Source organism: Hipposideros armiger, unplaced genomic scaffold (genome assembly GCF_001890085.2).
Source record: "Hipposideros armiger isolate ML-2016 unplaced genomic scaffold, ASM189008v1 scaffold_8, whole genome shotgun sequence".
Taxonomy (NCBI): domain Eukaryota; kingdom Metazoa; phylum Chordata; class Mammalia; order Chiroptera; family Hipposideridae; genus Hipposideros; species Hipposideros armiger.
Genome location: NW_017731358.1, coordinates 7979252 through 7993720, shown reverse-complemented (window position 1 = coordinate 7993720; position 14469 = coordinate 7979252). Strand labels below are relative to the sequence as shown.

The 14469-nt window shown below is 37.7% G+C and overlaps 1 protein-coding gene across 1 annotated transcript in view; it reads left to right on the top strand.

Moving 5' to 3' along the window:
• The window catches only part of STXBP5L (syntaxin binding protein 5L), a 241372-nt gene that overhangs the window by 42811 nt on the left and 184092 nt on the right, over nucleotides 1-14469 (top strand). Inside the window, exons 4-5 of the mRNA XM_019650992.1 lie at nucleotides 4449-4530; nucleotides 7092-7192. Of these exons, the coding sequence (XP_019506537.1) occupies nucleotides 4449-4530; nucleotides 7092-7192 (183 nt within the window). The remainder of the gene's footprint in view (nucleotides 1-4448; nucleotides 4531-7091; nucleotides 7193-14469) is intronic.

Sequence of the window (14469 nt, the reverse complement as noted above, 5' to 3'; positions counted from 1 at the left end):
GTGGCTGCCGGCCTCTCACGCCGGCTGCCAGCCACTCACGGTAGCTTATGGCAGCCCACTGCAGCTTCACTGCAGCCTACACCATCGCCGGCAACTCACAGCAGCCCAGCTCCAAGTCGAGCTGTTGTTCACCATCTTAGCTATAGAGGGCGCAGTGTCACTGGCCCTAATGTGGGATCCAAACCAGGGCCCTGCTGCTCAGAGCTGGCGTCCCAAGCCAACTCTTAACCAACGTGCCATTGGCCAGCCCCTCTTGTGACTGATTTTGATTAAAAGTCTATTTTTATCTGACAAAAGTATAGACACTCCTGCTCTCTTTTGGTTACCATTTATATGGAATATCTTTTTCCATCCCTTCAATTTCAGCCTACATGTGTCTGTAAAACTAATGGGAGTCTCTTGTAGACAGCATATTGTTGGATCTTGTTTTTTAATCCATTCATCCACTTTGTGTCTTTTGATTGGAGAATTAGTCCATTTACATTTGAAGCAATTAATAAGTAACACATATTACCATTTCTTTAATTGTTTTCAAAAATGTTTTAGTTTCTTTTTTCCTTTCTTCCTCTCTTATTGTTTTTCTTTGTGATTTATTTTTTGCATATGTTGTTTGTATACTTTAATTCCTTTCTCTTTATCTTTTTATGTAACTACTATAGGTTTTCTCTTTGTGGTTACCATGAAGCTTACATAACACATCTTATACATATAACAGTCGATTTTAAGCTATTGACAACTTGCTTTCAATCACAAAAACTCAACGCTTTTACTTCCCCTCCTCCAATGCTTTATGGTATTGTCACACTTTACATCTTTTTTTATATTGTGCATCCATTAACAAATTATTATAGCTGTGGTTATTTTAGCTTTTATAATAGAGATACAAGTAATTTATATACCACCATTATAGTATTAGGATATCTGAATTTAACTACATATTTACTCTTACCAGTGAGTTTTATACTATCATGTGTTTGTGTTGTTGCCTAGAATCCTTTCATTTCAACTTGAAGAATTCCCTTTAGCATTCTTGTAATGGCAGGTCTAGTGGTAATGAACTCCCTTATTTATTTATTTATTTATTTATTTATTTATGTATGTATGTATGTATGTATGTATGTATGTATGTATGTATGTATGTATGTCTGGGATAGTCTTTATCTCTCCTTAATTTCTGAAGTACATTTTTGCTGGGTATACTGTTCTTGCTTGGCAGTTTTCTTCTTTTACCATTTTGAATATATCACCCCACTGTGTCTTGGTCTGCAGGGTTTCTACAGAAAAATCCACAGATGGGCTCATAGGAGTTCTTTCGTATGTGATGAGTTGTTTTTCTCTTGCTGCTTTCAAAATTCTCTTGTCTTTGACCTTTAACATTTTGATGATAATATGTCTCATAATAGTCATGTTTGGGTTCATCATCCTTTGAGCTTCCTCTACCTGGATGTCCATTTCTCTCCCAAGATTCGGGAAGTTTTTCACTACTATATTTTTAAATAATCTTTCTGCCCCTTTCTCTCTTTTTCTTCTGGTACTTTCATGATGCACACATTTGTTTGCTTGATGGTACCCTATAATTTACTTAGGCTTTCTTCACTCTTTTTCATTTCTTTTTTCTTTTTGTTCCTCTAACTAGCTATCATATTTTGCTGTGTATAATGAGCACCCACATTTTTGGTTCAAACTTTCAGAAAAAAAATCTTTTGTTTTAATTTTTTAATTTAAAATTTTATTTGTTTACATTTAGGTACTTTTTTATATTATAAAGGAATTTTAGCATTTATTTTTTAACATATTATGGTACAAGAAATTTTATGTAACAAATACAAAACACAGAAACAGATACAAGGTGCAAGAAATTTTGTGTACCAGTAGCAAATTTACAATATTTGTGCATCATAGAAGGTCAAGAACTCTTCGTCGTTACAAGTTCATCTTAAGTTCACAAAACCGATTGTCATATTCCAGGGTATTATTTTGCATATGGCTATTGTTATTGATTTCTGTAGTTACACTTTTAACTCATAAGCATAAATAGAAGAATTAAAAACATTTATGTAGATATGGAATTAGTACTACCCATGTATAATGCACATTCTTATTTTTCCTTTGCAAATTTGGACAAAAAGGTGCACATTATAAATGGGAAAATATAGTAATTTCAAATAATTGGTCTTCAAGTTTGCTAATTTTTTTCTTCTGCATGATTAGGGCTGTTATTGAAACTCTCTACTGAATTTTTCAACTCTGTTAGTGTATTCTTCAGCTCTAGGATTTATGTTTCGTTCTTTTTTGTGGTTTCTGTTTCTTCTTATTAAATACATTTTGTTCATGAATTATTTTCATCATTTTGTTTATTTGTCTATCTATATTCTCTTGTATTTCATTCAGTTTGTTTAGATGATTATTTTGAATTCTTTGTCAGGCAAATCATAGATCTCTATTTCTTTGGAGTCATTTACTAGAGTTCTGTTAGTTTCCTTTCAAATTTTCCTGATTTTTCATGAACTATGTAGCCTTGCATTGGTATCTGTGCACTTGTGAGAACACTTCTTCCAGTCTTTACAGACTGGTTTCAGGTGATAAAGACCTATGTTTGTTCCCTGAGGTGATAGGGTTACCTCTGGAATTGCAGTTGTATTAGGTTGGAGCTGATTATGAGGCTGTCACTGGTCTGCAGTGAGGTCTGTGGTTAGTGGGTTTGTTACCAGGGCTGAGGCTGGGTGGATCCTTTCTGGTGCCTGGGCGGATGCAACTGCCTCCAGTACCTTATTCAGTAGGGTGGCACTTGGACAAGGGTCCACATATGGGTTCTCAGATAGTGAACGTATTACAGGTAAATTATCTGCCTCGAGGCCCCTGGGAGGACTGCTGCCTGGTCACTGAGTGAGTCCCTGAATGGGCAACACTGACCCTGAACTGTGGCTGTGAGGGCTGTTTCAGATTCCACAGCCAAGGCTGAGATTCACAGACCTGGCTCTGCAGCCATGGATGGGCATGTTTTCCCTCCAGGTCACTGGATAGACTGGATTGGTCCCTGACCATGACTAGAGGGGCTGGAGTGGCATATAGGGTCCTTTCAGGATCTCCTGTGGTGCAAGTCATGTCTGTCTCTGGGTCCCTGTGCTGGTAGGACTGCTCATGGTTTATAGCTTGGAGGAGCTGAAGCTGATTTAGGGCCTTTTGAGGATCTTCAGGAACGCAGACAGGAGTGTTTCCTGCTGGGTCCCTGTGGCAGCAGGACTATTCAGACTTAAGTTGGGTGGGGCTGGAACTGAGTATAGGGCACTCTTAGAGTCTCCAAGGTTGCAGACAGGAGCGTTTCCCACTGGGACCTTGGTCCCTCAGGACTGCTGGCTGACTATGGCTGTGAGAGGGCTAGGGCTATGTATTGGGCCCTTTCAGTTTCTCCAGGTAAACAGATGGGAGTGTTCCTGCCTGGTTCCTGTTCCAGTAGGCCTGTTTATGGATTATGGCTGGAGGGGACCTGAAATAGAGTATAGGGCCCTTTCAGGGTTTCCAGATGGGAGTGTCTCCAGCTGTGACCTTGGACTCTCAAGACTTGGCAGACTGTGGCTGTGAGGAAACTGGAGCCACACATAGGGCTCTTTTAGAATCTGCACAGATGGAAATGTATCATGTTTGGTGCCTATGCCAGCAGGCCTGCTCAGCAGACTGAGTGAGGGGGCTGGTCCCTTTCAGGATTTTGGTGTGTGCAGATGAAAGTATCTCTTATGGGGTCCGTGTGCCCGCAAGACTATTCATGAAATATGGCTGGGGTGGTCTTGAGCTCTGTTACAGGGCCATTTCAGAATCTATAACCTGACCAAATTTGTCAGGCTTAACTCCAGGGGCTTCTGTGCTGCAGCAGAGAGGGGCTGGAGTTGGTCAAAGGCCTCTTGTGGTTCTGCAAGCAGGGACCAAGGTCTGTATGCCTGTTACCTGATGCATGGGTGGGTGTGACTCCTCTGGGTCCCTTGGTGTATGGCATTTGCTTGTTACCAAATGCAAAGCCAAACAGGGCTATAGCTGAGTTCTCATGGGGTACAGAGCTATTTCTATTTCTGTAGCCAAGACCACAGTTAGTGAGTCAGCTGCCTGGGTGTGAGCATGCCTTCTCAAAATGGCTCTCTTCATTCTTGGACTTCATCAGTATTTCACAGTCTCCCACTTGGATCTGGAGGCTCTCATGAAGGCACTTTTGTGTGTGTATGGATGCCAAAATATAGTTGTTGAGGGAAGATATATGTGATGGTTGTCTTATTTGGCTATTTTGCTTATGTCCTGTGCCACATACTGTAATTTGCATCAACAAAGACTAAGATTTTTCAACTCTTTGATTACAAAAATTAAGATAACTAAAGAGCAAAACATCAGTTAGTTTCTTCATTACTTGTTAATATTAGAGCTAAGTAAAATGTTAGAATCCTTGACTTTATTTATATTAGACTCGGGAGACCTGGCGTTGATTGTTATTGCCAACACGAAAGTGGTGCAGCTGTCCTGCAGCTCCAGTTCTTAATCAATGAGGTAAGGATTTTTTTTTTACTATTTATCTCTCTCTCTCTCTCTCTCTCTCTCTCTCTCTCTCTCTCACACACACACACACACACACACACACACACACACACACACTGTATCTGTTGATGTAATCTTTTTATATTACGATTCTAAATGCTTGAAGATATATATGTATGCAATATTATACATGGTCATATTTTTCATAAAAGACATAAAATAGAGTATACTCTATTTGTCAGTTTATTAAATTTTAAAAGAAAACATTTGTATGTATTAGAAGATCCTGTTATTATGATTGTGTAGCATAATTTATAGATTATTTAAATGTTTTTTTAAAAATTACTAAAATCTTTGCTTACTTGACTGGCCATTAAACTTTCTTTCTACACACTCTTCTCCCACTAACTTAAACTTTATAATGCTAACTTCATGTTTTGTCTTTATTCCATTAAATAATCTTTTCACTTATTTACCTATGGGCTCTTTTATCTGTATATAATATGCATTTTTTTGTATATGTATGCATTTGTGTTTATTTATGTGTCCATAGCTATTAGGACAATTGGCTGCCTACCCTATCCCTATTTTTATAGATCTGTGGTGATAAAGCACTCCCTAAAGAAAAAGCACGTATTTATAAAGTTCAGAAAGGTTGAAGATCTTCCATTAGTTGAAGGCTACTTTAATGCCTTTTTTTTAAACTAAAGTTTATTGAGGTGACAATTAGCAAAATTACATAGGTTTCAGGTGCACAATTCTGCAATATATCATCTATATATCACATTGTGTGTTCACAACTCAGAGTCAGTTCTCTTTCCATCATTTGATCCCTTTTACCCTCATCTACCATCCCCTCCCTGCTTACCCTCTGGTAACCACTAAACTATTGTCTGTGCCTTCTTGACTCAAATTTTTAAAGTGGATCCTTGAGTCTTTTAGAGCTCTTTTATGTTAAGTGAGACAGTCAGTGCAAAAATTCTCTAAGAGTTTGTGCCATACAAAATCTGCTAAGGTACTTAGCAGAGTAAACTCTTGAGGGAAAAAAATGAGGTACCACTGGTTGCTTTCTTATGGCAAGAACAGTAATTTTTTACTCAGTGTCTCTAAATATTTGTGTATATACCTCTGTAAAAATTTATAATCATAAGCATGAATAAAATGGTTCATGTAACTTTGTATCAGGGATACCTGAGGCATGACAATTTTGTGATATTGATGGATGTCCATTTCTTACTTCTCTTGGTTTAAAATCTTTCTCTGAAGGCTGTGAGATTCTCTTTATTGACCAAACATAGCATATTTCACCTTGTAGGTATTCTTGCTATAGGGTACCAAAATGAGAGAGAGAGATAAGGAAGAAAAGGGAAACATCTTTAAAATATTTTATTGTAATAACTAGTCATTAGTATCTACTATGAGAACCTTTTTGAAGTCTCACTTACTCTGTAGCTCCTAGATGAAAGATCTTAGTCTTTTGCCTTATTCATGGATGTTTACTGATAGGCATAAATTGTTTCCCAGTGTTTCCTTTGGGTTGGATCCTCTGAGAATTGTCTTCAAGGCCCTAAGTTTGCCTCTGTGTTGCATAACTAAGAATGTATAAAGACAAGCCTTCAACATCCTGTCACTGTTTACATTGTTTATCCCAAACTACTCACCTTTATCTACCTCACATTCAAGTCCTGTACCTTTTTCCAAACTTCCAACAGTTTTTGACCTCATGACTGGTAGTTTTCTTCACAGTTTTTAATCTTTTCATAAATCTTCTTTTGTAGTGCTTCTTGTAGATTCACCTTGTTTTTGTAAATGAGCCCTAGACACTCTACTGATGTGCTTACTCTCATATGTCTTATATCTCTGTTGGTGCTGTTATGTTCAGTGGTCCTGTTCACTTCCCTCCAATGATAAGTTACCTCCTAATTTTGTCATAGAATTAATAATACTGACTTCCCCCGCTTGACTTATTCAGCTACTACACTAAAATGTTATTGACATTTGTTGCTGTGTTTTAATTCCATTGCCTTTGGCATATTATATCTTTTGTAGAGCAAATAAGTATTTACTGTAGAGAATGTTTTATTAATTTCACATACCATTTTATCCTCACCCTATACTAAGTGAATTTCCACTTTCCTGAGAAATGAGATCAGTATCCTATATATCAAAAATAAATGTAGCTCATCAAGCGCTTTCAAGCAATCCTAAAAATGAAGCTATGATAGTTTTATTTTCATTTTCAATTTTACTTCAGAGCCACATGTACGTATCCAAAGAGCTGCATGTGGCTCTTGAGCCGTGGTTTGCCGACCCCTGCACTATATGGTATATGCATATTCCTTGAGCTAGTGATCCTGACCGATCTCTATGCTATAGTTTACTTGCTTCTTCTACTCCAGAATTCTTAGTCTTCCTGATTGAAGTTTGTGCAGTAGACCTTCTTTAAATTTCTAGGTTACATAGATACAAATAACTTCAGGGAAACATTCAGTAAAGTAGCTTGTTGTTTTTGCTTCCTCAAAACCCCTAAATTAAGTAAATCACTTGCTTAATTTGTCTTCTTTTTGTTCCAGGGTGCTTTGGTCAGTGCAAGTTCAGATGATACACTTCATTTGTGGAACCTTAGACAAAAAAGGCCAGCTATTCTTCATTCTCTTAAATTTAACCGAGAACGGTAAGAAGGGATGAGTTAAAAAAGTTCTTAATGTACAAGGAACTTACTTCCTGAGCAAGTTTTGGATTAACTTTTTTTTATTTCTGTTGTTTATTAAAAATTTGAGATATAATTCACATGCTATAAAATTCACTCTTTTAAACTATACAATTCATTAATTTTTAGTATATTGACAAGGTTGGGCAGCTATCACCACTCCCTAATTCTAAAACATTTCCATCCTCCCCTCCCTCCTCCAAAAAAATTCCATACCCATCAGCAGTGATTTCCCATCCTCCCCTTCCCCAACCACTGGTACTTTTGAAAGACTTTTTAAAATAACAGCAAGAAATAATTTAATGTTTATGCTTGCTTTTATAATTTATTTTCCTAGAAAATTCATAATTGATATAGATTTAGCCATCTACTAATGGGGAATTCCTGACATTTTTGTTCTTCTTGTCATAAGCCAGCACTTCAGCAATGATGTGTTCTTTTCCCTAGGCCAGGGTGCTGAAAACCCTGACCTAAAATTTAAGAGTCAAGTAAATAGTAAACATATTTCTACACCTTTTGATCATAGCAGTTACATCCTACACCCTCATCCTTTTGCTTCAATATTTTTTTACGTAAAAAAATACTGAGGCAAAAGTTTATAGATATCCAAAAATGTTGGTACTAACTGTTGAGGAACACTACATATCCAAGGTTAATGTTTAAGGTAGTAATTTGATTCAGATTCCTATTCCTATTTTATTTTATAAAAGATTTTTATTAAAAAATATAGCTAACATACATTATATCAGTTACAGGTGTACACCATAGTTATTCAACATTTATTGTATATAACTGAAGAAGTGATCACTATGATAAGTCCAGCAACCATCTGACACCATACCACGCTATCACAATATTATTGATTGTATTCCCTATGCTGTACATTACATCCCCATGACTTATTTGTTTTTTGTGTCTTTTTAAAGATTTTTATTGGGGAATTGGGGGATGGGAACAGCGCTGGGGAATTGGGGGAATGGGAACAGACAAATTGCTGTCCTTTTGTTCTTCAGTCTAGTTATGGAGGACGTTGCTTCACTGGCCCAAGTTGGCACCATCATTGCGCTCTTCCCGGGTGAGGCAGATCAGTCGCCGGCTTCTGGGCGGCCGCTCACGGCGGCTGCTGGCTGCTCGCTCACAGCGGCGCTGACTGCTCACGCTGGCTGCTGGCTACACAAAGTAGCCCATGGAAACCCACTGCAGCAGTGGGTGCAGCCTACACCATCGCCGGCAACTCATGGCAGCCCAACTCCAGGTTGAGCTGTTGTTCAATATCTTAGTTGTAGAGGGCAGTGTCACTGGCCCTCATATGTGGGATCCGAACCAGGGCCCTCTGGCATCCCAAGCAGGCTCTTAACCACCGCGCCACTTGGCTGGCCCCACTTATGTGTTTTATATCTGGAAATTTGGACCTCTTATTCCCATTCACCTCTCCCCCTCCTTTTTTTATTTTTCAATTACAGTTGACACTCAATATTGTTTTATATTAATTTTAGGTGTACAGCATAGTGGTTAGACATTTGTATAATTTAAGAAGTGATCCCCTGACCATTCTAGTACCCACCTGGCACTATACATAGTTATTATCATATTATTGACTATATTCCCTATGCTATACTTTACATCCCCATGACTGTTTTATAACTACCAATTTGTAGCTACTAATTTGTACTTCTTAATCCCTTTACCTTTTTCACCCTGCTGGCCAACCACCTTCCCATCTATCACCCCAATAAAACGAGTACCCATCTGACTCCATACATAGTTATTACCGTATCACTGACTATATTCCTTGTGCTCTCCCCTACATCCCCCTTGACTATAACAACCAATATGTACTTCTTAATCTCTTCCCCTTTTTCACTCACCCCCTCAACCCCTCTCTCATCTGGCAACCTTCAAAATGTTCTTTGTATCTATGAGTTTGTTTCTGTTTTGTTTCTTTATTTGTTCCTTGGATCCCACTTATTAGCAAAATCAATTGAATCTGTCTTTGTCTGACATAATCCACTCAGCACAATACCCTCCATGCCCATCCATGCCCCTGCAGATGGCAAGAACCCATTTCCTTCCATGGCTGAGCAATATTCCATTGTATATATGTACCACCTACTCTTTATCCATTCATTCACTCAGGGACACCCAGGTTTCCTCCATATCTTGGCATTGTAAATGATGCTACAATGCACACATAGATGCCCATTTCCTCTTGAAGTAGCGTTTTGGGTCTCTTCGGATAAATACCCAGAAGTGGGATCACTGGGTCCTTTGTCTCTTGTGATAGCCTTTGTTTTAAAGTCTATTTTGTCTTGTATAAGTATTGCTACCCCAGCTTTTGTTTGTTTGTTTGTTTGTTTGTTTTCATTTTCATGAAATATCTTTCCCCATCCCTTTACTTTCAGTCTGTGTGTCTTTTGATCTGAAATGAATCTCTTGTAGGCAGCAACTTTACAGGTTTTGTTTTCTTATCCATTCAGCCACCCAATGTTTTTTGGAGCATTTAGTCCATTTACATTAGAAGTACTTGTTGATATGTAATTATTCTTTTTTTTTTTTTTTTTTTTTGTCTTGAAGAAGTCCTTCTAATACTCCTTTTAATACTGGTTTGGTGGTGATGAGCTCCTTTAGCTTTTTCTTGTCTGTTAAGCTCTTTATCTCTCCTTCAATTTTAAATGATAGTGTTACTGGGTAGAGTACTCTTGGTTGTAGCTCCTTGCTTTTCATCATGCTGACTATTTTGTGCCAATCTCTTCTGGCCCACAGAGTTTCTGTTGAGAAATCCACTGACAACCTTATGGAAGCCCCCTTGTAGGTAATTAGTTGCCTTTCTTTTGCTGCTTTTAGGATTCTTTCTTTGTCTTTAAACTTTTGCATTTTAATTATGATTATTGGGTGGGTCTGTTTAGGTTCATATTGTTTGTGACGCTCAGTGATTTCTGGTCTTGAATATTCATTTCCTTTGCCAGGTTAGGGAAGTTTTTCATCATTATTTCTTCAAATAGGTTTTCAGTTCCTTGCTCGCTCTTTCCTCCTTCTGGTACCCCTATGATATGAATGTTGTTGTGCTTGATGTTGTCCAGAGGTCTCTTAAACTATCCTCATTTTTGGGGGGGTTCTTTTTTCTTTTTGTTCTGATTGGGTGTTTTCTGCTATCTTGTCTTCCAAATCACTGATTCGATCCTCTGCTTCATCTAGTCTGCTGGTGATTCCTTCTAGTGCATTCTTCATTTCAGTTATTGTATTCTTCATTTCTGACTGGTTCTTTTTTATGGTTTCTGTGTCCTATTTTAGGCTTGTTATCTCTTTGTTGAAGTTCTGACTAAGTTCCTTGAGCATCCTTATAACCACTGTTTTGAACTTTGTTTCTGGTAGCTTGCGCACCTCCATTTTGTTTAGTTCTTTTTTCTTCAATTTTCTCCTGTTCTTTCATTTAAGATGTATTTCTTTGTTTCCTTATTTTGGCTGATTTTCTGTGTTAGTTTCTATGTAATAGGTAGATCTGCTACATCTCCTAGTATTGCCAGTGGCTTTATAAAGTAGGTGCCCTGTTGGGCCTAGTGTCACAGACTCCCTGGTCACCTGTGCTGGGTGCTCCAGGAGTGTCTCTTATGTGGGTTGTGTGTGCCCTCCTGTTATAGTTGAGCTTCAATTGCTATTGAGATGTAAGTGGGTGGGATTGACCCTCATGATGACTGGCTCTGGGGTTTGGCCATGTCCACAGCTTGCAAGCTGCTGTGTGGGAGTCTTACCCCACTAAGTGGGATTCACCCCAAGTGGGCTCTGGTGACTGTTGAGACTGCCCTTTGGGTGTGCCACTTGTGGAGCTAATTGGTTGGTGCTCTGCTGTGGTCTGTAGCCAACCTCCAAGTATGTTGGTTCTGAGGTCCCTTGAGAGGGGCTAGGTGAAGGCCAAGGTCAGCCCCTGCTATAGCCAGCCAGGGACTACCTAGCAGGAGCTACAAAGTGATCCACAGGTGGTTGTTGCCTGTGCTGGACCTGGAGGTGCATGGCAGAGGCCACACTGTGAACCGAGGGTGATTGTCAGCAGTACCGGGTCTGGGGTAGCTCTGCAAAAAGCCAGGACACTCTGAGGTCTGCTGCCAGCGGCCAGCTCCTGTAAGGTTCAGTGGCTGATAAATCCTTGTGAGGTATGGAGTTGGGGGTGGAGGGGTCTCAGTGAGTCACCAGAGTGGAACAAGTGGAGCTCACCAGACCAATTCAGATTCAGATGTGGCCATGGGCTTGGGCGGAGAATCAACATAGGAAAGATGGCTCCTACCTGCTGACTGTACAGGAGGAGGACCCTACACAGGAAAATGGCAACTGTTTCTCCAGTCCTCACTCCACAGCCACACAACTCATTTTTTTCCCCATGTGTCTTCGATGCCCCTTCAGCCAGTCACTGTCCCTCTGCTGGAGCCCAGGGTGAGTGCCTGTGAGCAAGTGAGTCCATGTGTAGGCCCTTTAAGAGGACATCTGGCTTTCCTGCAGCCTTTCATCTCACCTGGATGGTCAGAATCCCCACTGTTTTTCACAGCCAGTTGTTGTGAGGGCTCCTTTTCCCAGCACCAGTACTCCGGGCTGGGGAGCCTGATGTGGGGCTCAGATCCCTGGCTCCTCCAAGGTGAACCTTCGTGGCCTAGATATTCCTCACTATTTTCAAGCACTACACGGATGTTTGGGGCCAGCCTGTTTTTCTCACCTCCTACCTGTCTTGATGTGGGTTCTTTACATCCTTATTTATAAAACTTCTGTTCAGCTAGACTTCAGATGGTTCTCCAGGTTGATTGTTCTATTATTTGTTTTTAAGTTTGATGTGTTCACAGGATGAGACAAACACAGTGTTTACTCTGCCATCTTGGACCCCTCTTTCAGATTTCACATTTTAGGATGAAATATTAATAATCAGAAAGAGAAAATTATATGAATGGATATGGGAAAAGTTATTGACTTTATTTGTAACAAATTGTACTAAATTTTAATGTTTCTAGTGTTGAATTCAACCAGGCCTAGAATGTAGCACACATCCACTTAATTTGTATTTTATTATGTGTCTTTGTACTTTAACTGTAAAATATTCTGATATTTGTTTATTATTTGGGAAACAATCACACTATTTGCAGTGAATGGGGAAGGGCCATCACAGGAAAATTTGATGTTCATGAAAGAAACAGAAACCTCTGAGAAGTTAATTTACACAGATTAGCTAGCACTATTCAAACTGAGGTAGGTGAATAATAGAAACAGGCAGTCATTTCTGAGAGCTCCGATAGCATTCATTTTATTTTGTTTAATGGTAATAGTTCATAAAAAATCATCAGTATATGGGCAATGCATAATTAAGTAAACCTCTTTGTGTAGGTATAGTGAGAATAAAGGATGGCAGCTATACAGACATTCTTTCTTTTGTACTTGAAGCTTTTTCTTTTTCTTCTCATATGCATATTGTGTTATTTAAATTATTAACACTCAATAGTCTCAGTAGTATTCATGAGTATTATATCCACAGTATTTTAGGATTCATCATCCTTGGAAATTTTTATTGTATCCGGTAGTTTTTGAGATGAGGATATTTATATTTTACATATTTGCTAAAACTAGATATGATTTCTTTCTGTATATCAGATCTAATTTTGATATTATTTACATTTTAATATAAGTAATGTAGCAGAAATTTCAGGATATTAAATTTAAAGATCATTCAAGAGTTGTTATACTATTTCTGTTACTTTAACACTAAAAATATTGCCTACTCAGATATTGCCTTCCTGATTTTTTGTTTGTTTCAATGATTTGAGTAGATTTGACCCTACACTTTAGTGTAGATGGACAGAATGGTTTCCTATTCACCACCATTGGAATATTGAAGGAAATGTTCTGACCTCTTTTATGACCCTTTTGGAGGGAAGAAATGATTGATAGTGATGACTTCCAGTTATAATTTTTTTTAATCTCAATTGAGGTGGATTTAACTGGATTTCACTGGTAGCAACATAAAATACAAGTTGACAAATTTTGCACAAATTTAAATCACAGGAATTTAAATTTGATTTAAATCTTGCAAACATTGCCTATTTTAATGTTATAATGTTACAAACATTATAACATTATTTAAATGTTACAAAAATGTGATATATATCTTTTTGAAAAAGAAATTTATTATTTTGAATTTGAGAATAATTATTAACTTTCATGACCTGAGAGTATTCATTAACTATGACAATTTATTGTGTAGGGGAAAGATATCTTTAAATGTATGGTGAATGGGATAATTAGGTCTATAAAGGAAAATTAAATCAAGCATCTTTTGAAACTCTTAAGTCCTCTTAAATTAGCCATTTAATTATGTACATTTCTATATATCCTTATGCTTATGCTCAGGTCATGAAAGTTAATAATTTTTATAGACCCATGAGTTATTTAGAAGTGTACTACCACTTTTACAAATATTTGGGAATTTTCTTTTATTTTTTTGTTAACTTTGAAAAATTGAATTCTAGCATAACTCTACTATATCAGATAATATGCTGTATATAATTCCAATCAATTAGTATTTGTGGAGCTTTGCTTTCCAGCCAAGCATATAACCAGTTGTGGTAAATATTCCAAAATCAATAATATGAAAATATTATTGAAAATAATATGTGTTCTGTATTTTTGGGGTGCAGTGTTCTGTGAATTTCAATTTGGTCAACTTTGTCAATCTTGTTTAAATCATCTATATCATTATTGAGTTTTTGTCTATGCTTTCATCTTTCTGTCCATGTTTCAGTTTGATTATTTTTTTAAATTTAAAAAAATTTATTGGGGTGACATTGGTTAGTAAAATTATATTGGTTTCAAGTGTACAATTCTACAATATAATACATCATCTATATATTGCATTGTGTGTTCATCACCCAAAATGAATTTTCCTTTCATCACCTTATATTTGACTCCCTTTACCCTCTTCTACCTTCTCCTCCTTTCTCCTTCCCCTCTGATAACCACTAAACTGTTGTTTGTGTCTAAGCGTTTTTGTTTGTTTGTTTGTCTTGTTCACGTTGCTTTCAGTGTGCTTTCAGTTTTATATCCACATATGAGTGAAATCAGATGGCTTTTTACTTTTCCTGTCTGACTTATTTTGCTTAGTATGATAATCTCAAGGTCCATCCATATTGTCTCAAATGGCAGTATTTCATCTTTTCTTATGGCTGAGTAGTATTCCATTGAGCATATATATATATATATATATATATATA